General features: G+C 61.6%; 3 protein-coding genes across 7 annotated transcripts in view; 1 reads left to right on the top strand and 2 right to left on the bottom strand.

The window, feature by feature from the left end:
• The window catches only part of BCL2L1 (BCL2 like 1), an 18,805-nt gene extending 4,777 nt beyond the window's left edge, over positions 1-14,028 (top strand). For 4 of the 5 annotated variants that reach the window (XM_054845277.1, XM_054845280.1, XM_054845278.1 and 1 more), the window contains exon 3: positions 12,261-14,028. In XM_054845277.1, the coding sequence (XP_054701252.1) occupies positions 12,261-12,398 (138 nt within the window). In that variant the 3' untranslated portion in view covers positions 12,399-14,028. Of the gene's footprint in view, positions 1-11,671; positions 11,756-12,260 lie in introns of all 5 variants that reach the window. The other variant, XM_054845281.1, reaches the window with a different exon arrangement.
• Positions 14,029-15,133: 1,105 nt separating this feature from the next.
• LOC129214091 (bactericidal permeability-increasing protein-like) lies at positions 15,134-19,038 on the bottom strand. The gene is made up of 15 exons (XM_054845216.1): positions 18,852-19,038; positions 18,563-18,677; positions 18,338-18,466; positions 18,083-18,238; positions 17,889-17,952; positions 17,702-17,762; positions 17,451-17,542; positions 17,149-17,361; positions 16,979-17,038; positions 16,398-16,565; positions 16,187-16,254; positions 15,850-15,892; positions 15,560-15,623; positions 15,398-15,474; positions 15,134-15,318 (listed from the first exon to the last, which is right to left on the bottom strand). The coding sequence occupies exons 1-15, from the start codon at positions 19,006-19,008 to the stop codon at positions 15,277-15,279; spliced, it is 1,509 nt and encodes a 502-aa protein (XP_054701191.1). The 5' UTR covers positions 19,009-19,038; the 3' UTR covers positions 15,134-15,276.
• A 3,320-nt stretch (positions 19,039-22,358) lies between these two features.
• On the bottom strand, positions 22,359-23,259 carry ID1 (inhibitor of DNA binding 1). Its single transcript, XM_054845285.1, has 2 exons — positions 22,896-23,259; positions 22,359-22,680 (listed from the first exon to the last, which is right to left on the bottom strand). The coding sequence occupies exons 1-2, from the start codon at positions 23,214-23,216 to the stop codon at positions 22,639-22,641; spliced, it is 363 nt and encodes a 120-aa protein (XP_054701260.1). The 5' UTR covers positions 23,217-23,259; the 3' UTR covers positions 22,359-22,638.
• Positions 23,260-27,184: the final 3,925 nt, after the last annotated feature.

Here is a 27,184-nt window from a genome sequence, read left to right on the forward strand (position 1 = left end):
AGGGATTCATCAGGGGAGAAATCTGGTGAGCAGGGAACGCAGGAGGGGGGAGTGCAGGGTGAGTGGGAGAGAGCCTGGCAGGCAGAGATGTACTGACCATGCTTAATCTGTTTGAGAAAGGAAAGTGAGCAGTAGTTCCGGCCTGTAAATCTTCATTCAGAGTAGGGTTTAAAGGACGTGTTCAGTGGGGGCTTGAATGTAGATCTGTGGACATAGAGGCAAGAGGTTTCCTGTTTGCAGGACGTGTGGTAGAGACCAGCATGAAGGGGCTGTGTCAGGCCAGGCCTGAGAGCAAACATCATCTTTGCCACCAGTCTGTGATATCTGAATCCTGACAAACTGGGCTAGGCTGAAGGAGGACAGACTGCTTCCCACGTTGGCTGCATGCATCCCGGGCTCTCAGCCGGCCCTGTCTGTGCAGGGCTCGGTGTGCTGGGATGTATGTGTTGTGTTGCTCTGCGGTGGACTGGAAGCTTGTGGTTCTGTTGGGGAAAACCCTTAGAAGATGTCAATATAGCAAACTCATTTTCTATCTTTTTAATTTTTTCTTGAGTGATAGGAAATGACTCAGCCTGTGTCATATGACAAAGTGCAGCTGGGATTTCGTCCTGTGCTCTAGCTCAAGCCTTCTCAATGGTTTCAGGTTGAGAGCTAGCCTTTGATTCTCAGCTCTTCAGAAATGCTTTTTAGCCTTGTGCCATTGCCCAGGTATCCTGCACAAGCCGTCCCCACAGCCACTGTGTTACCTAGCTAATTCCAGGTGCCCCAGGATCCTCACGCCTTCTCTGTCTGAGCTTTTTGGACAGCGTGAGAAAAGTACAAGTTTGAATTCTGCTGCTGTTGCGCTGAGGCTCAGAGAGGAGTGCTGTGCTAGGTGTGTGTGGCACGTGTGGAAGAGGCACAGCTGTGCATTGCACCATACGGGGAACGCAGCTCCCTCTGGGGCGAGTGCTGTTTGCCAAAGCTCTGTGTTTTGGGTGTTAACACATTGGGTTTCGGGAATGCCCCAGCGCTGCTAATCCCATTCGAGATCGCAGCCATCAGTTTCACTTGCTGGCCAACATGTGGCAAAACTGGCCGCAGGAGGTGGCTGCAGGTAGCCAAGGGCATTCTTTGCTGTCTTGGAAAGCATTGGGATTCATCTCTACTTTGTTCTTTAATTATTTTAAGGTCTGGATCCCTTGCAGCTGAGATGATGCCCCCATTGTCATCACCTGCTTGGGATGAAAAAAATACTCTTCCCCTGCCAGCTGAGTCCCTCGTGTCCCTTCACAGTACAGAGTGTTCCCCTTTGGCTGTGGGGACTGCCTGCCTGACAGTTGCTGCCGGCAGGGTCTTGGCTCGGGCTGTCCTGTCTGGCGCGGCCGTCCCAGGTAGCTGTATCCTCGCTGGCGGCTGGAGATCTGGGCTCAGCATGCAGATCCCTGGCAGCTTCTGGCCCCGCCTTCGACCTTGGAGGCTTTTCTGCAGTGCTCTCCAGGAAATGCCATTGGAATGACTTCCACTGCAGCTTCCTGCCTGGCCCTCAGCAGCATTCCTGCCGCTAGACTGAGAGTGATGCAGAGGCGAGTTTTCAGAGCTTTGCTCTTCACCCATTTACTTGATTCTCCTTCTTTGGGGCCCTGCCTGTTTTCCTTGCTGCCTTTTGGTGTACGGTATAGTTTATGTTCCTTAGATCTGTGATTAGAACAGGCGCCTGGAAGGCAAAGCTCCTGCCCATCACTGGCTGTGGCTCAGAGCAGCCCACTTAACCCCACGGTCTTTCAGCAAAAGGGATAACGTTTCCTTCCCTCCCAGGGGAGCCACTGGGAACTCAGATTCGTAAAGCACTCCAAGGTCCTTTAATCCAAAGAATGGAGTGTCATTTAAAAAAAGACCTGTGAAATAATTAACGAACTGTTTCTTGCTGCTCTGTGTTCACAGCTGCTCTCAATAATGTCAGTCTTCCTGATCATCGTGCTCCTCTCTGAAACTGGAGCTGGGTCCCCCTCACACCACCCAGGGGGTCTCTCCATTGCAGCAGCAACAGGGTGTCCTACCACAGCAGATGGGGTGGGAGTGAGCAATGTACTTTTTTTTTTTCCCCCATGTGGAAGCTGCAGTTTTCTGTACATGTCTGGGGTGCTGCACCTGATTTCCGTGGAGCTCCCGTACCATTTGTGTATGTGGTTTACCCTCAGGAGCGGCTCATACCGGATGTTAGCGTGGTACAGGCTGAATTGTGGCATGATGCTTTGAGGCCTTTGCTTAAGCTTCTCTCCTTTGATTTTTACCAAGCTGCTGATGGCTGTAAGCACAATCCCATCCTGATATTACACGGAGTATTTCTCTAGCAGCTCTTTCCCCACTAACTGTGAAGCTGGAGTATTCCCAGGAGGAGCTGGGGGAAGGGATGGATATCAGTTGTAGAAGTGTGGCAGACCTGCTGAACCGAAAGGCGAGGGATTAATGGTGGCTTCTGCTGTGGGAGCAGAAAGGGGCTGGGGGTGGCTGCTCTCTCCCCTCTGATGACCTCGATAGCAGTCTGGACGTTGACCTACCTGCTAGCTGATTCAGTGCAAAGGTATGCTCTGCTCTGCGGGTGGCTCTGCCTTTGCCTGGCAGGAAAGCAGTGACGCTCTCCTCCTCCACTCTCCCGAGAGGGATGTTACCCTTAAACGCTATTGTTCTGAGCAACTAAAGATTAACGCAGATAATGGAGGCATGAAAGGGAAGCTGTGTCCCTCGGTGCCAGGGCACTCCTTGGTTTGCTGCTCTGGCCTTGGGCAGGGAAACTGTTCCTCCTCCCTGCTCCCCACCTGGAAGGATGTGCAGAGGGGTGTTTGGTGCAAGATCTCTCTGAAGTCCTGCTCCTAATCGTCCTTGGGATGCCAAGGGCTTAAGTTAGGGGATGTGCTTTCCAGAGGCATGTGAGAGCTTTCCCCGTGAAGGGGGATGCGAGGGCTTTGCTGGGTGCACTGGGGCAGCTTCAGGGTGCGGGCTGGCCCTGGCTGTGTTCGGGTGGGGAGAAGGGTTACTCTGCCACAGAAGCAGAACAGCCCAGTGGAGCGAGGGGGAAGAGGGCTGCCGGGAGGCAGAACCGTTAGCAGATGGCTTCAGCTGGGCTTACCGGGGAGCAGGTGTGGGTTTCAGGAGGCAGCCTTTTAAGAGAGATGTCAGTTTAGAACCCGGGAGGCTCAAGGGGCTGAGCTGTGGCTGCCACGACTTGCATGCTGGGGAGCTGTGGCCTAGTTGTGCTGTAGAAATGCTCATTTTGTTTTTTATTTTTAGGTATTTTGCTTATTTTATCCTCATGTTTAATTTAGTTAGCAAAAAAAAAGAAGAAGAATCCAAGGGCTGAGCAGTACTGGGAAGGACTGCCTGCAGGCGGGAACGCCTGCTGCAGCTCCTCTGTGCAGCCAGCATCTCTCCAGCCGCCCGTGTCTTCTCTCGGACACGTGCTCACGTGTACCAGCCCAGTGCTGTCTCTCAGGATCTCTTTAATGGGAAACCCAGTGCACTCAGCGCTGCTGCCTGCCTCCGGGGTAGCGAGCGAGGGAGGGAGGAGCGGGATTCGGAACATTAACCAGAGAGGCTCCCACGTTGTGCTGTAACTGGTCTGCCTTCCCTCTGCTACTGGGAGCAGGGAGCTGGGTGAGCATGGCATTTCAGCAGGCTTTAGGCTGTTACTCTCTCAACCGCTGCTTGCCCCTGCGTTTACACAGCATGCCCAAGGAAGGGTAATAGGCTGTATCTGTGAAGAGGGAAGTTTCAGGGGTCTATGTGATTCCCTTGGGAAGAGCTGTTTGAATTTATTGCATTATCCTCCTTCCTGCTCAAGCTTGTGTTTCAGCTGTGTCTGCAGACATAGCTTCTGATTTAAGTAGATCCAATTAGTAGCTAGCTTCTGGCATCAGTATCCTGCTCAGGGAGATGAGCCCTGGAGATGAGGAGCCTCCAGTGGGAGTGGGGCTGGGCTCAGCCTGTCTGCCCCAGCTCCTGATCCCGGATGGGCCCGGAGCTCCCTGGCTCACAGCCCCGGTTCTGAGCTCAGGGGGACACCGAGGCAGGTGGCCTCTGCTCCGTGTTCCACCTGGCCGAGAACAAAGAGCAGGCAGGTTCTCCCTGCCTGTACTGCTGCCAACCAGGTGCTCTTAAGACTGAAATCAAATACTCCAAAACGTGACAACTTGGCAGCAGGCAGGGCTTTGAGCGGGAGCAGGAGCTGCTCACGCCGGGAGGTGTGTGAGGGGCTGATGGGCGGAGCTGTGCAGGGACTTGTCTGTTGGGGGTAGAACCTGAGGGGAGGGAGCTGCCGGAGCTGGCCGCTCCCCGAAGGAGCATGGAAGGGTTTTCTTCCCTGCTGGAGGGTGAAGGGCTCGTTGGGAAGCTTAGAGAAGAGGCCTAAAGAGGCTGGCATGGAGCTGGTTTGATTGAGTGCAGCTAATGCCACGCTCAGGTGGAGCGAGACAGCTATCTGCATCACTTTGTTAGTTCTCCAAACGATGCTAGTTTTTGCACATCTCTCTGGTTTTTGCCATCGTTGAGGCTGAGGAAGGCTGGGGAGCCTATGAGCGTTGTGTAGGAAGCGTGGCTGGCGGCAGTACGTGACATTACTCTGTGTGTGTAACTTGTGGTGAGCTGGCTCAGAGTTTGGCCTGGGATGTGGGAGCTGGGCGTGTACGTGGCCCTGGGTAGCGTCTGAGTGACATATGACTTATGTATGGAGAAAATGAGGTGTTGCTACCTGTAAATCAGCCATTATAGCTGTGTTGCAAGTGCTTCCAGCCTGTAATGGTGTAGCTCACCAGTGTATTAAACTTGCTGGAGAGCTAATATCTTTTATTAGAGCAACTGACCTCATTTAGAAGCTTCCAGTTGCACCAGCCAGTGATTATTTCATGCAACAACACGTATGGAGGAGCCCAGGGCAGAGCACAGTCTCCTTCTTGTGCTGCACTGCTCTCTCCCGCATTTGCTGCATCAGCTGCCTACTCTGCTTCCTGCCCTCAAGTCAGCAAGGATTTTGCTAAAAGGGACTTTGTGGCCTGAATCATTTGAGATTTCATGTGGACTAACAGGAAGTGAAAACAGAATGAGCACATCTTCCTCCTCTTCCTGCACCTCCACCCTTTCCCCTTTTTCATTCAAGTGGCATGTAAGAATTACAGCAGCCTGGTGAGGCGTTGGGGCTGAAGCAGGAAGTGGTGAGGCTTGGCTGGTGCTTCTCCAGGATGCTGGAGGACGAGTGGCTAAAGGTGGGAGAACAGGCAGCCCTTCCTCAGGACCCATCTCCCCTGGGGGCCATCCCTGCACCCAGCCTTGCTCGCTCGTGCTCTGGTGATGCTGCCATTCCCTGCAGGGTGGGTTTGGGGTAAGGTTCACGGCGCAATTGAGGGCCAGGGAGAGCCACTGGCACCGCACAACTCAGCCCCTGGATAGGAGGGAACGTGACTCTGCAGCCGGGCGCACGTGAGCATGGCACGTCTCCTCAGCACAGGTTTCCCCACAGTTACACAAGGGCACGATTGCACAGGAGCTCTGACGTCTGGGAAAAGCAATGATGGTGAAAATTGAGCTTCGTTCCCAGGGTACAGGCGACCCTGCCGAGCCGCTTGTCCAGTGCAGCGAGCTGGCCACGGCACTCAGGCTCCCCAGCACCGCAGGCGGCAGATAACCATGAAATTAAAGCAGGAGTCTTCCCCTGCCCCCCGAGCGCGCCCCTCGCACAAAGGCAGGCAGGCTGCTCTGCCTGCCGGGGCTCAGACACCATCTGTCCGGTGGGGAGAAGCATCAGAGAGACCGTCTTTCCTCGGACTATTCCACTTAATGCCCTTTGGAAAACAATCCCATTCCCAGCAGGTGCTAATCTCTTGAGTGGATCCGGCTCAGCCAATGTGTTCTTCACTCTGCCTTTGTACCAGAGCCTTGTCGTCTGCCAGCCGTCCCGCTGCCGAGCGTGCCCAATGCCGGCCGGGCCTCTGGCACCTTCGGGAGCCCTCAGCCTGTTTAGTTCTGGGAGAAACACTGATGAAAGATGGATGCAAGTGGATTAGTCATTCGCACCGACTCCTGCTTTAATACACATGAATGTTTCAGCAGATTTCTGGAACAGAGCGTGCAATTCCCTGCTCTCCGTCTCGTGCTGTGCACAGCAGTCTCCTGGGGCAGGGACGGGGGTTACAGCTGTCACCGTAGCCCCTTTCATGTATTTGGAAAATGCTGAAATTGTGCTGAATGGTGTGGGGTTATTGCAGGTTCCCTGGAGCTGGTGATGAAACCAGTTTGACAGGAGGCTGCCGAAGCGAGGATTAGGGCTGGAATGTGCTAGTGAGGGTTTGTTTCTGGTTAGAAAAGAGCTGGCTCTGGCCCTCACTAGGCTGAAGCCCCGCAGGTTTGTGGGGTTTTGAGCTGAGGCCCCAGGAGCAGCCACCCCACAGGTCCCGCTGCAGGCTGCAGCCCATGGCTCGGTGTGCGGCTAGGCTGGCCAGGAGGAGAGTGAGGCAGAGATGTGCCTATTTAATTAACCCTTTTGAGTTTGTGGCTGCATCCTTCAGAGTCGCAGGTTTCTCTGAATGCAGCAGAGCCCAGGACCTTGGGCAGGGGCAGCACCCCAGTGCCAACAGCACCCCAATCAGTGCCCACAGCACCCCAGTGCCCATTCCCAGGGTGGGAGAGGCAGTGGGGCGGGTGGCATTCCCTGCCATTGTCATGGAGATCAGCAGCTGCTTCCCTGGAGGTCATCATTTGCATAACAGTTAGAGCTGGGTCTCTGGAGCATTTGCACCTGCAAGCACGTTGTCCCCAGAGCCCCTTCCCCACCCCATCCCCAGCCTGCTCACAGGGTGCTGACAGGGACCGGGAGGGTGAAGATGGGATCTGGAGAAGCTCCAAGACCTCTGCCTTGGCTGGCAGATTTCCTTGGCGTGACGCGCCTGAGTCGGGGGCTCATGTTGACCTCCAGTCCCGATACTGCAGGCAGGGCTGTGTGACTGGCGCGGGCACGCTCGGTGTCCCTGCTGCCCTCCTTCAGGGCCTGGTTTTCAGACAGGGCTGGGGGTGGTTGGGGCCACATGTGGATGCGGTGTCTGGAGGAAGAGAGTGGAGGGAGGACCTCCTGGATGTCCCTTCCACTTTCATAGTGCGTAGGGACCCACAGAGCTGTGTTTACAGGATCCCAGTGGCAGCCTTTGGGAATACTTATGTTGGTTTTTTTTCTGAAAGATCTCAGCTGCCTCTTCCCCCCTGTGCTTCACCTCCAGGTTCGCATATGCCAGTCCCGTGTGGTGAGCTGGCAGCCCAAAGGGACTCTGGGAACAGGTTGCTGTCGATGCAGGGCTTTGTTGTGGTCTGCACTGAGCTGCTGCCTTTCTTTTTCCATGCTTGTCTCGCTGCTCAGCACAAAACTGTTCCCAGCTTCTCATTAACAAATGTCTGGTCATCCAGATGACTCCAGTCCTGGCTGGCGATTGGTGTTAGACCTCTTAGCAGTAACACAGCTGTACTTACGGCAAAGGTATAACAGAAACAGCCTTGTTTTCAAGTGAAACATTGCCTCGTGACAAGAATGCCTGGATTGGGAGTCAGATGCTGTGGCTCATGCTGCTGGCTTGTATGCAACCCTAGGCAAAGCACTTAACCTCTCCACACCTCTGTTGATCTGTCTGGGAACAATGCTGACTTATCCTGCAGGAGGTTTTGGAGAACCAACTAGTTTTTGATAAAACACATTAAGATCCTTGGGTGGAAAAGGCTTTTGTATGTGCTGAGCTGGTTGCTGTGGGTGTCTGTCTCAAAGACAGGCTGGTTGGATATTGGGGGTGTGGGGAAGCTCTGTCTCCCTGTCAAAGTCACACCGAGTGCCACTGGTTCACCATGAACAGTCCGGGTAGAGCCCGGCTCTTCTCTGATGGTTTTCAGAGCTTTGTGCTGGTGTCTCAGTGACCTCCATACCCTTCACCTCCCTGTGTGAGGGAAGCTTTGAGCACCCAAGCTCCACCCTCCCCAGCAGCTGGCACCCTCCCCTTCCCACTCTACCCCTGGCTCACAAGAGACCAGATGAGGATTCATTGCCCACATCTGCTTCCTTCACCTGCCCTTGTGGTTTGGTGTCCCTTACTGAATCCTCTTTCCTCTGCTATCAGGGCTTATCTTGAAAGAGGAACCTGCTCTGTTCAGCTTGCCCTGAATGGGATGTAGTAACTGTTCTCCCTCCCGCTTGGCCGGGGGAGCTGCTTGGGCAGTGCTGGTGAATGAAACCAGCTGAACCTCTGGGGATGGGTACCAGCAAGAGGCTGAAACTTTGAGCCTTCCCGTTTCCAGACTAGGATGTGAATGCTGTCTCAGACAGACCTTGTGCCTGATTAATCTGGTCTCCCACCTGAAACAGGACTTTGGGTCAGACCTACTCCTTTCTTCTCTCTACCTCAGTGTCATGGGCAGTGTTTAAATGGCTGCTGCGTTCCCCCCCCAGTGGTGGGTTGCGATTTAGGGCACTGTGAGTGTCTCAAGAACCTTTGGCACTGCAGAACCTCCCTGCTCTGCAGGGTGGTGGGCACTGGTAGAGTCTGGCTCTCGAGATCCTCTGTCTCCTACAAGCAGCACGTGCAGCTGGAGGGAAGCTCCCCCAGCAAGTGCTGGTTTAGGCTGGAGCAAGAAAACGTTGTGTCCTTCCCCAGCGCTAAAGTAGGAGAGGCAAAACCAGGAGATTGCCTTTTGCATAGTTATAACCTCTTGCAGCTTCCTCATCGCCTGCCCCAAAGCATCTTCCTCTCAGACGTGTCTGTCATCCTGGGTGGGGAAGGGGATGTGACGGGTGTTCAGTGGTGGAACAGCCTGTCCTCTCTGGGGTGGAAGAGGCCCACGGCCACGTGGAGAAGGCGATTGAGACACTGGCGTGCTGTTGCTACCATAGTCCTTGTGATCGTCTCAGGAATTCCAAATATTTCCTCTCAGATAAAGGTGACTGGGGGAGGCCAGAAATATCTGGACGTGTCTGGGCAAGCCTGAGATCCCAAACACCAGGCCGGAAAGGTCAGAATCGGTACTGGGAGTGCTGGGCTTCAGGTGCAGAGTGGCCGAGGCCCGGGTCCATGTGGGAACCGAGCAAGCTGCCTTTCCCTAACCTTCAACCCACCCCCAGGACCAAGAGGGAGGGTGCTCCTGCCTGTTTTCCCACTCCCCCTGGTCTGGGATTGCCACTCCCAGGGGACACATCTGCAATCGCAGTTGTGCAGCAGCTGAGCTATCTCAGCTTCTGGGGACAGTTTCCCCAAGGAAGGGCAAGGTGCTCTCCTCCCAAGTCCCCTGTGGCCCCCAGCTGCATCTCCAGCAGCTGCTGCTCCATTCCTGGGGGAAGGAGAGGGGCTCAGGTCCCCTCCCTGCCCGCATGGGGCTCTTGTTGTGCTCTTCTCCGTCTGTAGCACCCGATAGCTTTCAGTTTACCATATGCCATTTATCTCTTCTTCAGCAAACGCTTCCTTTTCTTAGAATCTAAGGGCTTCAAAACATGCTTCTTGGAACTGCCTTTCCCCAAGCTCGGTGGCACATACCATGGAGAAAGCAGCGTGGAGGCTCAGCTGCCAGCCCTCCCCAGCTCCCTGCCCAGGCTGTGGGGGCCCTCTCCTGGTGCCTGCCCCACTGCCAGCCCTGCGGAGAGGCTGGGTGACTACGGGGCTCCTTCCACCTCTGCAGCCTTCCTGGGGACGGTGGGGATGTCCCCTCCCATGGGTCAGGAGTAGCCTGTGGAGACACATGGGGCTCGGTGGGACAGGCCTTATTGAATCCCCAAGCAAAGTGCCTTTTTCTGGGGAATACATCACCAGGGTACAGCATCCTTCCCGCTGAGCACTCCCGAAGCATTGGGTGCTGTGGGGGGACAGCTGGGACGTGCCCTCCATCCCTGCCAGCCTGCTCACTGCTTGCTGTGCTCTGTCACTGCTCAGCTGCTCATCACTGCCTATCAGCAGAGGGATTTCCTGTGCTGTAATTAAAAATATCCCCTCCTTGGGTTTGGGCTCTCCTCCTGTCCTTCTGCAGCACAGCACTGGCTGTTTCCATGGCTGACCCCCTAGGTGAGCAGCCAGGCAGAGGGGCTGGCAGTGGGCAGCAGCCCTCACCGTTCTCCCTGGATGGCACCTGGCGGGTGAGGTGCCGTCCTGCCTGTTCCTGCGGGGCTGGGATGCAATACAACACCTCCGCAGAGCCCGTGCCAGCTGGCAGACCCGATGGGAAGTGAGCTGCCTTCTGCTGCTCTGTGTAGGTGGCAGGAGTCACGGGGACGGTTGTCATATCCCTGAAAAGGACTCTGAGTGAGGCAGCAGCAGTGACATGGCTTGGGGTGAGTTAGCAAAGTCCCCATTGTCCCAGTGCCCTGCCCCCAGGTCTGCTGATACTTCCTCGTGGTTGAGGGGGTGTGAAAGGCAGCCGGGGAAGTGTGAGGTGCTGGAGATGGCATTAGGTGGAAGGCAGAGAAGAGCTTTGGTGGGGCAGAGGCGGGTGCTGAGGTGCACAGCTCACCTGGGCGGTTGTGCAAGTTCCTGAGCCTGTGTTGGGGGTGAGGCCTGTGGTTGAGGAGAGGGACACAGCTCAGCTCCCTGGGAGTGAGTGAGCACACCTTGTGAAAAGCTGTGTGTGAGCTTGATCGTGTGTGTGGGGCATGGCGAGGAATTGACCGTGCTGGGGCTGTTCTGGGGGAGCCAGGGGACTAGCACCGTGTTTCCATGAGTGATGGAGAGGCACCTGCCTAAAGAGCCCCTCAGTCCCAGTCATGATCTGGGCACCAAACCTCCCACAGGTCCTGTGGCAGCAGTTGCAGCTCATCACAGGCTGTGGGCAGGCATGGGAGGCAGCTTGCAGGCAGAGCTGCCAGACCCAGGCAGGCTGGGATGCTGCCCTTACCTCCGGAGAGCCCATGGTAAGGCGTGACACAAGCACAGCGTCAGCTGGGCTTATCTCTGCTTTCCCAGAGCAGCCGGGTTACTGGAACTGCATTCACTTATCAGGGAACAGGGGACCTTGCTGGGAAGATGGGCTCAAGATGCAACAGCGCCAAGCCCCTGCTGACACAAGCTGCCCAGCGCTCTGAGCTGCTGGAGATGCCTGAACCCAGAGCTCGCAGCTCCCTCTAGTCCTGGTGCTTCTGCTCAGCCCTGATAAACCTGGGAGCTGCTGTGGCATGAAGTTCCCTGCTGCATGTAGCCTGCCCGTGGACCCCTCCTTCCCTGCAGTGCATGTGGTCCAGGGGTCCGAGCAGCTATCTTCACAGTGGTCCAAGGTCCCTGGGTGCCCAGGGGAGCAGGAGAGGTGGCATCATGTGGTGGGGGTGCTGCATGGGCACAGGGGGCAGAGGTGCTCTCTGAGAGCCTGGTTTTGGGAGTGATTCAGCTTTGGTGGTCTTCTCTCTCCCTGCTGGCCTTCTCCCCCAGTCCAGGCCGTGGCTGTCCGTCCCCAGCCCTGTCACACCCCTGCCTCCCTCGGAGGGAGAGGGGCTGTGGCTGTTTGCTGCACAGTGGCTCTGTTGAAATCTGCCCAGCTCTTGCTGTTGCTGGAGATGATGGACTGGAAGTGGCCGGATCGGACGAGCCGGGCTGGCGTGACTGCATTCCTGGCCAGGCTTCGTGCTTGGCCCGCTCTCCCAAACCCCGGGGGAAGGCAGGAGTTTCACGACCTGGAGTGTCTGCCTTCGCCCCAGGGATTCACGAAATCCAGATCGTGCTGCGATGGTCAGGACATGGGAGTGTTTGTCTTGCCAGGATGCAGCAGTGGGAAGAAGGAGGTGGGAGGTTCTGCTTTGGATGCAAAAGTGATTGGGGGATGCGCAGTGTGGGGCTCCTGCCACAACCGAGGGCACCAACCCTGCTGCTGCTCCCCCAGGCCTTGGCCATGGAATAAAGCCGAGCGTTTTCCTGCTGCAATGATTTCTATCACACTTTGATGCTAATTTTAGAGACCCTAGAGCACGTGATGCATCTCCTGCCCTGCCCATGTGGTATTCTCCTTGCAAATCCTTTCTGGCATCCACCTCTCTCATGACTGGTCCTGTGCTTCCCCCATCGCCCTCTGTGCATGATTCAGAGCGAGGAAGCACAAGGCGTCTGTCATCTGCCCGGTCCCCACCACTGCTTTCCTGCCAGTGGGAGCTTGGCAGCCTTCCTGCCCCTTCCTGCTGCATCTTTCTCTCCAGACCATTCCAAGGAGGAGGAAGGAGCCCCAGAAAGCAGCAGAGATGGTCTCTGTGCTCTACTCCCACCCCTCTGTTCACCACTCCTCTTTTCCCGCAGGAGCGGTTTGTGGACCTCTACGGGAACGATGCTGCTGCCGAGGTGAGGAAGGGCCAGGAGACCTTCAACAAATGGCTCCTGACTGGGGCGACGGTGGCAGGAGTGCTTCTGCTGGGATCCCTGCTGAGCCGCAAGTGACCCACCGCCGAGTTCCCCCCATCGCCAGGACAGCTGCGCCTTCACCGCCACATCCACTACACTCTGCTCCCGAGCACCGTGACCGGCGCGGGGGGCAGCCCTTCCACCTCCTGGGCAAGCGCCCAGCTCCACGGAGCTTTCTCCCTCGTGCCGCCAGCTCCTTTTATTGTAGCCCCTATTATTTACTGTTCCGTTGTGTTTTAAAGGCGCTGAGACCAATGCAGCACTTCAGCCAACAGCTCCCAGCACTGGGGAGATCCAGGCAGACGGGGGGGCAGTACTGGCTAGAAGGTGTCCCAGCCCTGCAGGGTCCTCTAGATCACTTCAAAGAGAATAAACAGACTTATTTTTGCATGTGTGAGTGCGTGCGTGTGTGTAGATGTGTCACTAATATAAGGTTCCCCAGCCAGAGCAAGGGTGGAGGTTCTGTGCCCCCATCTCCGGCATGCTCAGGTCCCAGGAAGAGGCAGGCTGCCGAACAGGACAGAGCTTCCCTGCAGCATCCCTATCTCGTCACTGCTTCCTCCAGGCAGAGCTTGTCCCTGTGGAGGGCAAGGGCAAAGAGCTCTGCCCTCGCGTCAGCCCCAGAGCCCCTTTCTCCCTGGACATCAGCTGCTGGGAGCTGAGGCCAGTCTCGGGTGAGGATGGTGTGTCAGGCCCAGGGCTGTGCCCGGTTTGAAGGGATCCGCCTCCTCTTCCTCCCTCTGAATGTAGATTGCTGTGGGGCAGTGTGCATACCTCCCCATTCCTGCTCCTCTGGGCTGGCAAAGGAGGGAGGCAGGTGAGTGGGGAGAGCACTTTCCCCGAGCCCAACCCTGGCACAAGGGACTCTGCAGAGAGCTGGGGCCATGGCATTCAGCAAGTGCGGGAATACAGAGCTGGGGGCAGGAGGGGGAGTGATGCTCCTGCCCTTCATGAGGATGGCAGCAGGGGAAGGCAGAGCCCTGGGAGCAGCCCCACAGCGGCTGATACATGGGACCGGTGGGGGAGTGAGCCCAGGGGAGGTGGGAGTGAGGGCTGACACCAGCTGAGAGCCGTCCCTGCAGCCGGGGAGCCTCTGACTTCTGTACTGCTGGTCCCCATAGCACAGGCAGATCGATCCCTGTCCCCGTGGCATGGCTGTGACGGGTGTGTGCAGTAGCAGAAGTGCCTGGCTCTCCCCCCCGCCCCCCCCCCCCCCCCCCCCGCTGCTTCTGCTGCCGCTGGGGCACTGAACCTCTGGGCTTTGAGCTGAAATTAGCTTGAAAAATAACCCATCATCCTTCAGAGACCACCACCGGCAGACCCAGCTGTCCACGCGGGCTTGTCTGTGTACATACCGCCCGTGCTCTGCTGTACATATCCGAGTAGTTTTTAATTCATTTGTGAATACTCTTAATGCTATTTTTGTTATCTTGTCTGTCTGTATTTATGTGTGGGGCCGTGCTCCCTGCAGGGGCCAAGGTGGGATGGAGGTGGGGGGACAGGGAGAAACCAGAGGCTCCCGGGGATCCTGTCTGGCCACTGAGCACGGACTCGCACTCCCCGCATAGGATCCTACGTGGGGAGCGCAAGAATTAGCATTAGCCCGTCGAACGCTTCGGTTTGCAGGTGGAGGTGAATCCACTAATAAACTTGTCATTGGAGCTGATGATGGTGCTGTGGTCTTTGTGAGCACGGGGGTGTGCGGAGAGGTGGGATTCAGGCAGCTTTGGGCAGGAGCTGCCTTCAACAGGATGGATGGAGGGGGATGGGTCCTCTCCGTGCCTGGGGAAGGGTTAGGGTGCTCCAAGGTGGGGGGGGTTGCTGGTGTCCCAGGGGGTTGGTGGTGGGAAGGGTTGGTGTGGGAAGGTGCTGCCTGCTTGAGCATGGTGGTGGATGGGCAGCATCAGGGTAGATCCCCTGGCCGTTCCTTCCACTTCTCACCGGGGCCAGGCTCAAATGCTCGTCCTGTGTCCTCATCAGTTAGGCAGGAGGGCCCAAAGTAGGCTCTTAGCTGGGGCGAGGGGGGCTGGTTTTGGGGTCGTGGGCTCAGCACCGGTGGGGAGCAGGGCAGGGGGAGCATCCACAGCATCCAGGTGAGGAGGGTGGGGGGATTGCAGCCCCACGTCCCAGTGGGTGCCTCGCTGGGTCCCACAGCCCCCTCGCATTCCCAGTGTCGTGTCCCCCCCCCGCCCCCAGCAGGACGCTCCCTGCTTGCGGCTCAGCATTCCCCACGACCCGCCCTGTCCCCTCCGGGGGTGCACAGGGGACGGCCGGAGTGTGGGGGCAGCAGCCAGGGACAGAGCGGGGCCTGGCGGGAGCCGCAGCGGCTGTGGGCCGGCGGGACGCGGTGGGAGGCCACGGACACGAGCACCATCCCGTGGGCGACGGGGGGAACTACCGTGGAGCTGCAGCCGCAGCGGCCACTGCTGGGGGCAGAGGGCACCCGTATGGCCGGCACACGGTCGAGGATTGGGGGTGACCGCCCCCCCCCGTCGAGCCCCGAGAGCCACCGTCCCCGTCCCCAGCCCCCCCGAGCCCCCACCGCTCTGCGCCCAGCAGTGGGGCAGGAGCCCCAGCACAGGACACGGGATCCCTCGCCCCCGGCCAGAGCCCCACACAGCTAGGGACATGGCAATGCCCCAGCAGGCAGCGGGGAATGGGACCCTGCGTGGGGGACCCGGCTGCGGGGGCTCCCCCGGCACCACACACACCACACCAGGTTGAGCCACGTTCCCAGCTTTAATCCCTGCTGGAGCCCCCGGCAGGTGGGGGGGTCGGTGGGTCCCACGGCCCTGGCAGCTCTGCCCACCATGGGCCGCAGTGGCGTCGGCTCCCCCCGGCTGCTGGCAGGACGGTGATGGTGACAGGGACACGGCTGGTGGGGGGCCGGTGGGGTCCCACAAGGCAGCTGGTCTCATGGCTCGTACTGCAGGTCTGTGGCGATGAGCACGAAGCCCTGTGGGGAGTCAGGGTGAGAGGAGGGGACATGGAGGACGTGGGGGGCACTGGGGTGAGGGAACTGCGGCAGCACCCACCTCCTGCAGCGAGAGCCGGGTGTTGAGCGGGCTGAGGCCGTGCAGGGCAGGCAGAGGGACGCCGGCCTGGAGCCGCTCTGTGGGGAGAGCAGAGCTGTGAGGGGGGGTGGCCCTGGGGCAGCTGGGTGGGGGGAACAGGAACAGGATGGGGACAACACTCACTGTTTGCCCAGGGCACCCCGAAAAGCCACAGCCCAAACTTCAGGAGGGTCTCCAGCCTCTTCACCTGCAGGACAGGCAGCCCCCTGAGCCCAGCACGGCACAGGCAGAGGGGGCTGCAGCGCAGGCAGGGCTCAGCTCCCCTGCCAGATCTGCACCCCCTGCCTGTGCAAGCGCTCAGCAGCACTGGCCTTGCATGGGGCCCACAGCACCCCCAGACCCTGCTCCCAGGAAGATGCAGAACCCAAGGGTCCCCTCGGCTACCCCATCACACCCCCAGCATGGCCACTCACCTCCACGGGGCCCACGTGTGATGTCACCTGCGCCACGCTGAGCCTGGAGGGAGAGAGCAGGGTGAGAGCCAGGCACGGGGACAGGGACTGCCTCCTCCCAGGGCAGGGACGGGCTAAGCTCCACCGCCAGGCTGGGACCCCAGCAGTGGGTCCTGCTGAGGACCTAGCTGGGGTACCAGTGCCAGGGCAGCGGGAATGGATGAGAGCAGGGGGCAGGATGGGATCCAAGCAAGGGATACGGGACCCAGGGAGGCAAATGACCAGAGGTTGAGAATGGAGGGAGCTCCCCGGGGACATCCATGGGGAGGCCAGACCCAGAAAAGGACTGGGGACTCACCCCGTCAGGCTCACGGTGCCCCTGAGCCTGTTCCCAGTGATGGTTGGCTTCCCAGTCACGTTGGCATCCTGTAGCAAGAAGAGAAGTTGGAAAAACCAGGGTAGTGCCTGCAACCCTGCATTGCCCAGCATCGCCCCAGCCAGGTCAGCCCCAGCTAAGCCCTTTGAGGTCAGGCCCCAGACCCTGTGCCATGGCAGCACCAGACACTCACAATGTTCAGTAGAAAAGCAGGGACACGGGTCGCATTTGGCAGCACCACAAAGGCCTCAGCAGAGCCGAAAAGGGCCCCATGCAGGCCATCGGGGTGGCAGGAGAGCAGGGGCTGCCAGCGGGCCGAGAGGTGCAGCTCCATGGGCTGGTCCGGGTAGCGCTCCTGCAGCTGGGGGGACAAGGGTTGGGCTGGCACGGAGCCACACTGGCACCACCATCACTGTGGGCACCAGCCCTGGCTCCCAGCTGACCCCTACCACCACCTGCGGGCTGTGTGGCCCATCACTGCCCTACCCTGGGTGCAGGCAAGGTGGGCGATGTGTCCTGCCCTGCCTGTGGTCCACATGCCCATGTCCTGTCCTGACTGTGTCCCACCCCATGTCCCATCTCACCTGCATCCCATCCCTCCTGTGTCCCATCCTGCCTGCATGCCATCCCATGTCCCACCCCTCCTGCATCCCATTCTACCTGTGACACATCCCATATCCCATCCCACCTGCATCCTGTCCCTCCTGCATCCCATCCCACGTCCCATCCCTTCTATGTCCCATTCTCCCTGTGTCCCATCCCACCTGTGCTCACCTGCGGGGAGAAGACCCCCATGCTCTTGGTAGTCAGCTGGAGAGGGAACCGCCGCGGGATCTGGAAGGCAGCAGAGGAGTTAGGGCGCTGGTGCCACAAGGCACAGGCGGGTGCGGGGACACCCCGGCAGGGCAGCTCTGCCCCACAGCTACAGCCAGAGCCACCCCTACCATGCTGCTGGAGATGTTCCTGCGCAGGGCCCCGGCCGTGAAGTATGTGAAGGCAGCCGAGTTGGCGACAAACTCGGTGACAGCCAGCAGCAGCATGGGCTCGTGCGCTGTGGCCAGTGCCATGGGCAGAGCTTCAGGCAATGCCACAGGCAGCGCCACGGGCACCGGCGAGGAGGGTCTCTGCTGGTACTTGCCCACCCTGAAGAACTCCCCCTGCGCAGACAGACGGATGGATGGACACGAGGCTCAGCCCAGCTCTCCTGCACCTCGTTCCCAGCCCAGCGACGCCTGGACGACATTACCTTGAGGGCGACGTCCCCGTGCTCTGCTGTGATGGCCGGCCGCCCCAGCAGGGAGTGGTCGATGACAGCGAAGGGGTCCAGCTGAGTGCTCACTGCAGGGACACAGGGGCAGCTGGGGGGAGCCGCACCACTGGCTTCCTCCTGCAGCCCTGGTCCCACAGACCTCACCGGGCACTGGGTCCCTGCACAGTCCCCCCAGATCCCCCTGCTCAATCCTCTTCTGCCCCAGTCCCCAGGGTCCGCTCACCCACCTTTCATGTGCTTTAGGGCAGCCTCCAGCCTGAGGATGCCCCTGCGGAGCTCGAGGCAGAGCTGGAAGAAGAGCAGGGCATCAGCAAGCTCACCGATGGGGGTCCCCAAGCCACTCACTGGGCCTGCTGGGGAGGGGAAGGGGGACGAGGACACCAACACCCCACAGCACAGGGGCCAAGCACCCACCTGCTTGTTCAGCTCCTGCCGCAGGGATCTCTGGACCAGTGGTGTCAGCAGGTTGTAGAGCCAGCTGTGGGGCAGAGCGGGGTCATCAGATCACCCCACGGCACCCCAGCCTCCCCCAACTCACTGCTCCAGCTGGGGGCACCAGGGAGTCCCTGCGTGCCAGGGACAGGAGGGAAATGGGGTCCTGGCATTACCTGTGTCCATGGTGAAACTCCATATGCAGGTGGGTGCCGCGGGTGTCGCAGCCAGCGCTCCACACCATGGGGCGGCCATTGCTGTCCACACTCACCCCCAGCACTGCCATCACGTCCAGGTCACGCATGCAGAGCTTGATAGAGCCCCTGTCCTGGCTGGGGACAGAGCGGGTGAGCATGGGGACAGCAGTGGCCCTGAGCCACCTTGAGCTGCCCAGGTCCCTGACGCTGTGCCCCGTGCAGGTAAGGACTCACATGGCGCCCAGCTGGGCTTCCCAATCGGCGCTGAGCTGGATGCGGGCACGCTGCACTGTCAGTCTCACCCCCACATCCTTGGCAAAGTCCACAGCAGAGTCATTTATCTGCAGCTCATGGATGCGGATCCTGTGTGACATGGGCAGCTTGGGCTTGCAGCTGTGCCCGGTGCATGGCGGGGATGGGGATGGGGATGGGGACAGGGACCCCGTGGGCAGCTCTTACCGGGGTATGGCATAGGTGAATGTGCCCAGGAGCGGGCTGTGGTAGGAGCCCTTCAAGTTCAGCTCATGCTCCTTCTGCAGCAGTGACTGGAGCTGCTCCAGCCCAAAACGCCGGCCTGGGACAGAGCAAGGATTTGGGGGATGATGCCAGGGATGGGGCTGGGGTGCTGGTGCGGTGAGCAGACAGGTCCAGGACACCCCTCCATCCCCCATCCCAGGCAGTCTGGGCATCATCCCCCCTCCACCCCCTGCCCTGTTCCCCCCCAGGTGGTCAGGAGCATGAGACCCACCAAATTCCAGCGCCCTCTGGGTCAGCCGGGCCTTGATGCCAGGGTTGGTGCCGGCCGCAGGCATGCAGGCAGTCAGCAGGAGCAGGAGGCAGAGCCATGCCGGCCTCTGTGTGCCTTGGGGATGGTGCGAGGACCTGGAGGCTGGAGCAGAGGACATGGCTGTTGGACACCCAACCACTGCAGAGACCCTGTCCCCGTGCACCAGCCTGGTTGGGACTTATATCGGGGACAGGGAGCCCAGGGTGACATCAGCCTCCCGAGCACACGCAGGGGCCACCGCGACACTCTGGCCGCCAAAAGCCCAGCCTTGCCCAACGTGTGACTCAAAGGGGAAGCCGGTTCCTCTGTTGTTCCCCACTTGCACCCATCGTGGGAGCAGAGAAAGCCAGGGTCCCACGCAGCACCGCTGCTGGCCCCCCACCCTGGGGGTGCATGGGAGCTGGAGGCACTGGCCAGGGCTCCTCATGGAGGGGGTATGTGGCCGATGTGGGGATGTGCAGGGACTCGGCTTGGCCAGGGTCCCAAGGGGCTTCAGCTGTGCCCAGTCCAAGGCGATGGACAAGCAGGTGACATGGTGAGTTGGTCCTGGGGCAGGGGGGCTGCGCCGGGGGGACAGCTCAATCTGCTTGCACTGGGGAGCAGCAGCTGTTGCCACTTTGGGAAGGGCTCTGGGGACCCTGCATGAAGGCACACAAACCTCAGTGGGGGGGTCAGGGTGGCCAGGCCATGGAAGCAGCCCCCAGGGCCATAGTGTGACAGGAAGGTCAGAACAGTCAGAGTGAGAGCAGAACTGTGCAATCCGCTCCAAAAAGCCCCAGCCGCAGGGGAGGAGCCGCCTGCACTCCCAAACCCACCGTCGGCAGGACTGTCCCGCAGCCGGGGTGAGCCCCTCTGGCTGGACGATGCCATGGGCTATGGCTGCCAGAGGTCCAGCTCCCCACCTGGATCCAGCCCGGGCACAGCACCAGGGACCCAGGGCCCCATTCCAGCACCATGGGGGGATGTAGGGCCCACAGCTGACCTCATGAGAGGGACCACAGCCCCCTGTAATGCACCTTATAGGCCCCTCGAGAGCAGTTGCCCACTTATCTGGGACCCCCCCAGTGCCACCAACCATGGCTGCAGTGATGGCCACAGCCCCCGGCAGCGACCCAAAGGCCAGAGCCACCCCTGGTTCCCGGTCCCATGCCCACCATGGCCCCTCCATCCCCAGGTGCCCCCACCCTGTACCAAGCCTCACCGCGGCAGGCAGCTGTGGTGCCCCAAGCTGCAGGGGCTGTGGGTCCCACCATGGGTCTGAGCTCTGCCATGTCCCCAGGGCTGTGTGTGGCAGTGAGCAGCAGGGAACAGCTCTGACGCTGATGTCCATCCTGGGGTGGCTGGGCTGGTCGGACCAGAATGTCACTCAGCTCCCCAGTCCCTAATCCCTTCTGGGATGAATCAGGTCCCATCAAAACAGTGAGGGACTGGTCAGGGTGCAGGTGGCCGCAGGGCTGGGCCCTCCCTGAGGCTCTCCGGCACATCCTGGTGCAGTTGCATCCGGCATCCTGGCACGTGGCAGGTGGCTCAGCCCTGCCAGCCCTGTTCAGAGCCTGGGCCAGCTCTGTGCAGCCCCTTCCCGTGCTCTCTGGCTGTCCCAGTGGTGCCAGGCTCCCGGTTGTGACAGCCCTGTAGCAGTGCCATGCTGCACCCCTGTGCCCTGAGGCGGGGATGATGGCTGGGGCTGCATCACAAGGGCTCAGCCCTGGGGCACACGGGGCTTGGGCAGGGGGGTCTGTGCAGAGACACGAGGACACACATCAGCACTCACAGAAGCCCCTCTCCCCACAGCTCCAGCCAGAGCTTCCATGTCTGCCAGCAGCAAACAGGCAAGGACAGCACCGGGGAGCACGGCAGGGATGCAGCTGCTGTGCCGTGGCGTGGGGAAGAGCCCCAGCACCCCCCACACCGCTCCCAACCCAGGCAGATCCCCCCAGGCCCCAGCTCTCCCTGGGCTGGGACCCTCCGGACTCCTCCGGGAGGGCGGCCCGGGCTGGGCCGTGCAGTGCAAGCAGGCACCGGGAGAGGGACCCACTGCCCCGGTGGTGCCACGCTCCGGGACCGAGCAGGAGCTGGCGGCTGCCGCGGCAGTGGAGGGGACACTGGAGCTGATGGACACGTTCACCCACAGGGATGCAGAGCCCACCCATCTCCCTGTGTGTCCCCTGCTGCTGTCACAGCCAGGACAAGGTTGGCTGGGCCAGGCAGCGTCCCAGTTCCTCAAGTCACTCGTCACAGTGGATCTGCCAGGCTGGGGAACCGTGAGTGGGCACACACCAGCACACGTTGCTGTGACTGTGCAACACACATGAATGCTTGTGCAGAGGTGCACACACCTGCAGCCAGGGCTGGTCAACCCCTTCCAGCCCCAGAGACCCCTGGCTGCAGGACCCTGGGGGCAGGAAGGGCCCTGCCATGGCAGCCCCAAGCTAGCCTCCTGCCTCAGGAATGGCTAGGGCAGCAGAGCCCCCCCAGGCTCCCCAATTTGCCCCCACCAGGCCTGTAGGAAGGTCCATACACATCTACCGCAGGAGGCAGTGTGTCCCCCAAGGCATCCGTGAGTCACAGGGCAGGCCAACACCACTGCCCGGGGCACCCCCAGCCCGCAGGGTTACACAAGCCCTGATGCAATTTCCTTCTCCCAAAATGCTTGTTCAGCCCCGGCCACACTAGCAGGGGTTGCACCAGGGTAAACCAGAACTGCAGGGGAAGCACCAGCAGGGCCGTGACTAGCAGCGCCCCAGGGCTCATATCCACTCTCCCTCAGGGCTGTGCAATGGGACCATCCTCTGCAGCATCACCCTTGCACCCCGCAGCCACCTGCACCCTGCCCTCAGCCCTGACACAGCAGCAACTGTGGGAGCCGTGGGAGGGTACAGCAGGGTGGGAGCCTGCAGGGTGGAAGTGGCCCTACTGGGAAACTGGGTGAGGGCAGGTCCGCACTGCAAACTGACTGCTGCCCAAGGAGACTGAGACCCCACACTTGGCTCCCAACACTGTTCCCTCTGTGTCTTCATCCCATCCGAGTGCCTGCCCAGGGGAGATGCATCCCAGTGCTGCCGTATCTTCCCACCGCAGAAACTGAGGTGCAAACTGTCTCTCCTCATGTGCCTCCCCCTGACACCTCATGCCTGAGCCCAGGCAGCAAGAGGGGGGAGCAGGATATGGATCCCACAGGAACCACTGGACCCCAGCAGAGGCTCTGTGGGGGCACAGTGCTGGGACAGGCAACCTACAGACCTCAGTACACCTGCCCACCCCCCCCAGCAGCACACTGGAGGGAACTGGGACCAGCCCAGGGGAGACCTCCACCACTCCACCACCCCACCACAGGAGCCCACCACAGTATCCCACAGCACACCCACCAAGCCCATACTGGTGCAGACAGACTCCCCCCAGTTTCACGCTCCCTGGGAGGAGCCCCAAAGCCTCGGGGCAGGGAAGGCAGGAAGCAGAGGCCTGCCTGGTCATCAGGGCTTGTTTAATAACAAAACTCCAGCTATTGTAGAACAATATTCTCCAGCATCATTGTAATATACAATACGGGGAATGCTCTCAGCAATCTGAGAAGGATATGTCCCGCGGCCACTGGGTAGCACCCCTTGCCCAGGCTGCGGGGGGACCCCCCGCGGCAGCCCCGCCAGGGGAGGGGGCCACAGCTGCCAGCCCCAGCGGTTCTGGGATGCAGGTGAGCCGCAGCGCTCGGGGCCGGGGTCCCGGGGTTGTCCATGGCAGGTCCGGAGCTGTCTCAGCGGCACAGGATCCGGTCGGCAGCGGGCATGCACGGAGCCTGCGGGAAAGAGGGGCGAAGCGTCCGGTCAGTGCTGGTCAGGGGGGTCCCGGGGAGGAGGAGGATGGAAAGGGTGCAGGAGGAAGGAGCACCCCCAGGAAGAGGACAGCACGGTGGAGAGCGGGGGCGTCCGGGGAGCCCCGCTGGGCCGTTGTAGCCCGGCGGGAGAGCAAGACCGGGCCGGTGCCGCGGGGGCTCGGGGGGTCCGCACTCACCTCGGGGGAGTCCCCGGCGGCGGCGGGGCGGGGGGGCCCACGCTGCAGAGCCAGCTGCAGGTCCCAGATGTAGTCGATGACGTGCTGCAGCAGTTCCACCTTGGAGACCCGCCGGTGCCGCGGAAGCGTCGGCACCAGCGCCCGCAGCCGCGAGTAACAGCCCTTCATATCGTACAGCAGCGCGGCGGCCGCCTGCTCCGCCGCCCCCGGGGTCATCCCCGGACCTGGACCGCAGCGAGCGGCCTCTCCGGGCCGCACCGCCTTCAGCGCGCCGCCTGCGCCCGCGGGCAGCGGCGAGGGGGCGACAGCGGCGACCTTCATGGCGAGGGGCGGCGAGGGGCGGCGAGGGGCGGCGAGGGGCGGCGAGGGGCGACGGGCGGCAACGGCAACCGGCGGGCAGATAGCCCAGCGCGCGCCCCGCAGCGCCAATTATAGAGCGCCGACGACGGGGAGGCGGGGCCGCGGGGAGAGCCGCGACCAATGGCGACGCCGCAGGGGCGCGGACGGCCCCGCCCACTCCATTCATTCCTCCCCGAAGGGCAGCGCCTTAAAGGGGCAGTGGCGGGGAGAGGGCGGCGGGGACTTGGGGCTGTGGCGCGGGGGTTACCGGGGGCGCGGGGGCTACCGGGGTGCGGAGCGTCGCGCACCGCCCGCCCCGACACCTTCCCCGCCATTAACGTGGGTAATTGCCCCGTGGGTTCCCGGTGTCGGGCTCCCTGCAGCCCACGTTTCCCCTCCGCCCCCGGGGCTACCCTTGCCTCCCTCCAGGCCTCGCGGTGCTCCTCCAGGCGCCCAGCCCCCCTCCACTCGCCGGGCCTCCCGCCGCCCCCCCGCCTTGCCCGGCGGCTCAGACCGTTAGACGCCAGGGCCGTGACGTCACCCATTCATAAAACCCCGCGTGCTGTCAGCGCGGCGCCTCGCGGGCGGTGCCCATGGCGACGGGGGCGGGGCGGGGCACCTGCAGCTCGGCCCGAGCCCACGGGGACACGGGGGGCACCGGGACCCCCACGGGCACACGGGGGTACGGGCATTCCCACCGGGGGCAGCCCGTACCCCGCGCCCCCCGCCCCCGGTTCGGTCTCCCTCGCCGCAGGATCTCCCCGCTCGCACCCCAGACCGGGGGCCGAAACCTCCGCGGAGCCGCTCGGCGGCGGCTGCCGAGGCGGGGGGGGGGTCTCCAGGCTTGGGCCCACCGGGGGGGCGGGCAGGGCAGGAGGGGGGCGCTGGCTGCAGCTCGCGTGGGGCACCGCGGGGCCGTGGGCTACGAGCAGGGTCCTGCCGCGGCGCAGGGGGGAGCGGGAGGAGGTCCCGCCGGTGCGGCTTCACCTCCCGAGCCCAAAGCCGGTCCCTGCCCTGAGCTTCCGATCTGGGCGGTAATTAGCGTTACTGCTCGTTACCCCCCACCTGAAAGGAGGCACAGCCAGCGCCCGGCCAGCAGCGGGGCCGAGCAGCACCCCGACCCGCCGGACCTGAAGCATCATCGCAGGGCAGTGCTGACAGGGACCCCCAGCCCACCCCCAACAGCACGAAATGGTGCAGCAGCGAGCGGGAGGGGCGGGGGTGAGGTCACTGCACACACTCATGTACAGACACATGGATGTGTGCACATATAGGTGCATGCACACACAGATGTATGGGCATACACAAACACACATGCACAGGAAGATTCACACAGGTACACAGACCTGTGGTTGCAGACACTTGCACAAACGCATCCATAAGTACACGCACACACAAACACATGCACACACACATGCACGTACACAGAGGCACGCATGAAGGAATGCACATACAGATACATGCATGCACGCCTGTGCACTCTCACACACGTGTACACCCCACCTTGCACACCGATGCGTGTGCCAGGATGCCAGAGCAGCCCACGCCACCCCCATGTACCCCGCGAGGTCATGCTGTGGGGTCCAGCTGCGCTGCTGCATTGTTGGCCACAGCAGGAAGCTGCACTGGGCTCCTCCAGGAACAAAGCTGGGGCAGAACCGGGACACCCCAACAGCACAGCTCCAGTGTACCCCAGCACCACACGGTGCTCAGCTACCCCCAGCTCACTCACGGGACAAGGCTGCCAGGGTGGGCTGCAGTGCTGCGGTGGCACCGCTGTGTTGGCATTTCATGGTGGCACAGCCATGGGGACAGCCCAGACACCTTGTGCCCTTCCCGGCCGTAGACTGTGTCACGCAGGCTGTTCCCAGTGCGGATGCAGCGGGCCACAGTGCCCTGCCCTTGTGGGGGGTGGGCTGGGGGCCAGACCCCTGCGTGCCCATGCTCGGCTGTACTCAGAGTGGCTGCAGCCTCCCCAGGCATATGGGGAGCCAAAGGCCTCCCCTCCTCTTCCTCCTCTGGGGGGGCAGCAATCCTGGAGAGCATGGATGGACTTTAACCCTGCCCAGCCTGGCTGGGGGGGAGCTGCATCCCTCTGTCCATCCCTCCGTCCCTCCCTCTGTCCCTCCTCCCTGTGTCCCCCATCCCGGTGCAGCAGCGGTTCCCAGGGTGGGCATGGCTCTGGGGTCGCCCCCTCCATTCAGGGCTCGGCGGAGGGCCTGGTGCTGCCCGGTTCCCACCGCGGCTCTCAAAGCTGCTAATTAGCCCCCATCTGGCGGCGGCGGCCGGGCCGCGGTGGGGAGGCCGGGGACATTGTGCGCAGGAATGCCTTTCAGTGCCGCTGGCGGGCCGGGCACCGCCAGCTGCGCCGCCAACAATGCGCTGCGGCCGGGATGAGCCGGCCCCTGTGCCCTGGTGGGCGCCCTGCCCACAGCCACGACTACCGGCCACCCTGGGCAGCGTGGGGACCAAGACGGGCTTTGCTGCTGTGGCGGGTGTCGTGGCACACATGGCATGGTCACCCCGGCTGCCGGCAGCCCCGGTCCCTGGGATGTCCCCGGCTGCAGGATGCCCTCACCCCAGCCCTCTGTGTGTTGGGGTGCTGGGGATGGGGTGCTGGGGTCAGGGCTGCCAGTGTGGCCCCAGGACACTGCCCTGGCCACAGCTGAGTCCTGGCGTGGCATGCCGGCCAGTGTGGCCAGTGTCGTCCGGCAAGACAGATAGCTTCATTTCCATGTCAATTCTGGGAACGGGGCGTGCAGTGCGGTAACAGCGGCCTCGGCCATATGGCGCTGGCTGGGCTCAGCCCGGCCGGGGGGGCGGCTGCTTTGCGCAGAGCAGGGGTTGCCCGGCAGCAGAGCACATCAAAGTCCCTGGCCACCCCCCGCCCCGCCGGGACCACACAGGGCACGGCCACGCCAGGCCAGTGAGGGGCCACCGGGGGCTGCCTGTGCCGCGGTGATGATGGGGCTGGGGGCTGGCCGGCACCCCAGCCCTGGCAGCACCCAGGCCTGTTCTTGGGTGCACAGAGCTCCAGGGCTGTGAGCAAGAGGGAAAGGAAGCACAGACACCATGGGTGCCCCCCCAGAGAATGGGACCTCCAAACCCGGGCTGCTCCTGCCCTGGCTGGGAGCTGGGCTCCATCCAGGTCCCTTCACCCCATGCCATCTGCAGATCGGCCCTGGGGACACACAATCCTCTGCCCCAGGGCTGTGCAGAGCCTCCAGCCCCCCATGCCTGCAGGATGGTGCTGAGCCAGAGCCGCCGGCACTCACTGCCCAGCTGGAGAGGGGCCGAGGCCTGAGAAAACCCCTGTGCGTTCCCCTCCCGCATTCTCCCTTCCCGTCCCCAGCTCCATCCGCTGCAGCCCAGACCAGCTGGAGCCAGGCAGCCCTTCCTGGGATTTATTCCAGCTTCCTGCCCCTCCTCGCCGGCCGGCCGGGGCTGGGGCTGCTCTCCACTGCTTCCTCTCCCGGCTTGCAGCCGCCAGCTGGGCGCCACCACCAGCACCCGCCACCTCACAGGACCCCAGCTCCCACTGCCAGCACCCCACCGCAGCCTGGCATCCCCAGCTCTGCATGGTGGGGTACAAGGTGCCACACTGGGGACTGCAGCACCCAGCACCCGTCATCCATCCCAGCAGCTGCACTCCCAGCTGCGGGGGAAGGGTCTGCAGGGCTCAGGGGACAAGCAGCCCTGGTGTCCCCTCCTGCCTGCCCACCCTAGGCACCAACACTCCCCACTCATGAAACCACCATCCCACTGCCTGGCATTTGCACCCAGGGGTGCTTCCCTGTGCACCCCCAGCTCAGCCCATCCTGCCTTGCTGCAATCCCGGGCAGGAGCTTGGCACAAGGGGAAGGTGCCCAGGGGCTCCCCCTGCCAGCGGGCACCTACATCACTGCCCCCAGGGGCCACAGGGAGCAGGCGGGATCACCCCAGACCCCAGA

Source organism: Grus americana, chromosome 17 (genome assembly GCF_028858705.1).
Source record: "Grus americana isolate bGruAme1 chromosome 17, bGruAme1.mat, whole genome shotgun sequence".
NCBI lineage: Eukaryota > Metazoa > Chordata > Aves > Gruiformes > Gruidae > Grus > Grus americana.

Excerpts from the sequence above, each read along its gene's own strand:
- LOC129214091 (XM_054845216.1), bottom strand. The coding sequence starts at position 19,008 with ATGTCCTCTGCTCCAGCCTCCAGGTCCTCGCACCATCCCCAAGGCACA. Across the intron at positions 16,255-16,397 it reads CTGCTTTTCTACTGAACATT|GATGCCAACGTGACTGGGAA; the intron begins GTGAGTGTCTGG and ends TTCTTGCTACAG. Across the intron at positions 15,893-16,186 it reads GGCACCGTGAGCCTGACGGG|GCTCAGCGTGGCGCAGGTGA; the intron begins GTGAGTCCCCAG and ends CTCTCCCTCCAG.
- ID1 (XM_054845285.1), bottom strand. The coding sequence starts at position 23,216 with ATGAAGGTCGCCGCTGTCGCCCCCTCGCCGCTGCCCGCGGGCGCAGGC. Across the intron at positions 22,681-22,895 it reads CCGCCGGGGACTCCCCCGAG|GCTCCGTGCATGCCCGCTGC; the intron begins GTGAGTGCGGAC and ends TCTTTCCCGCAG.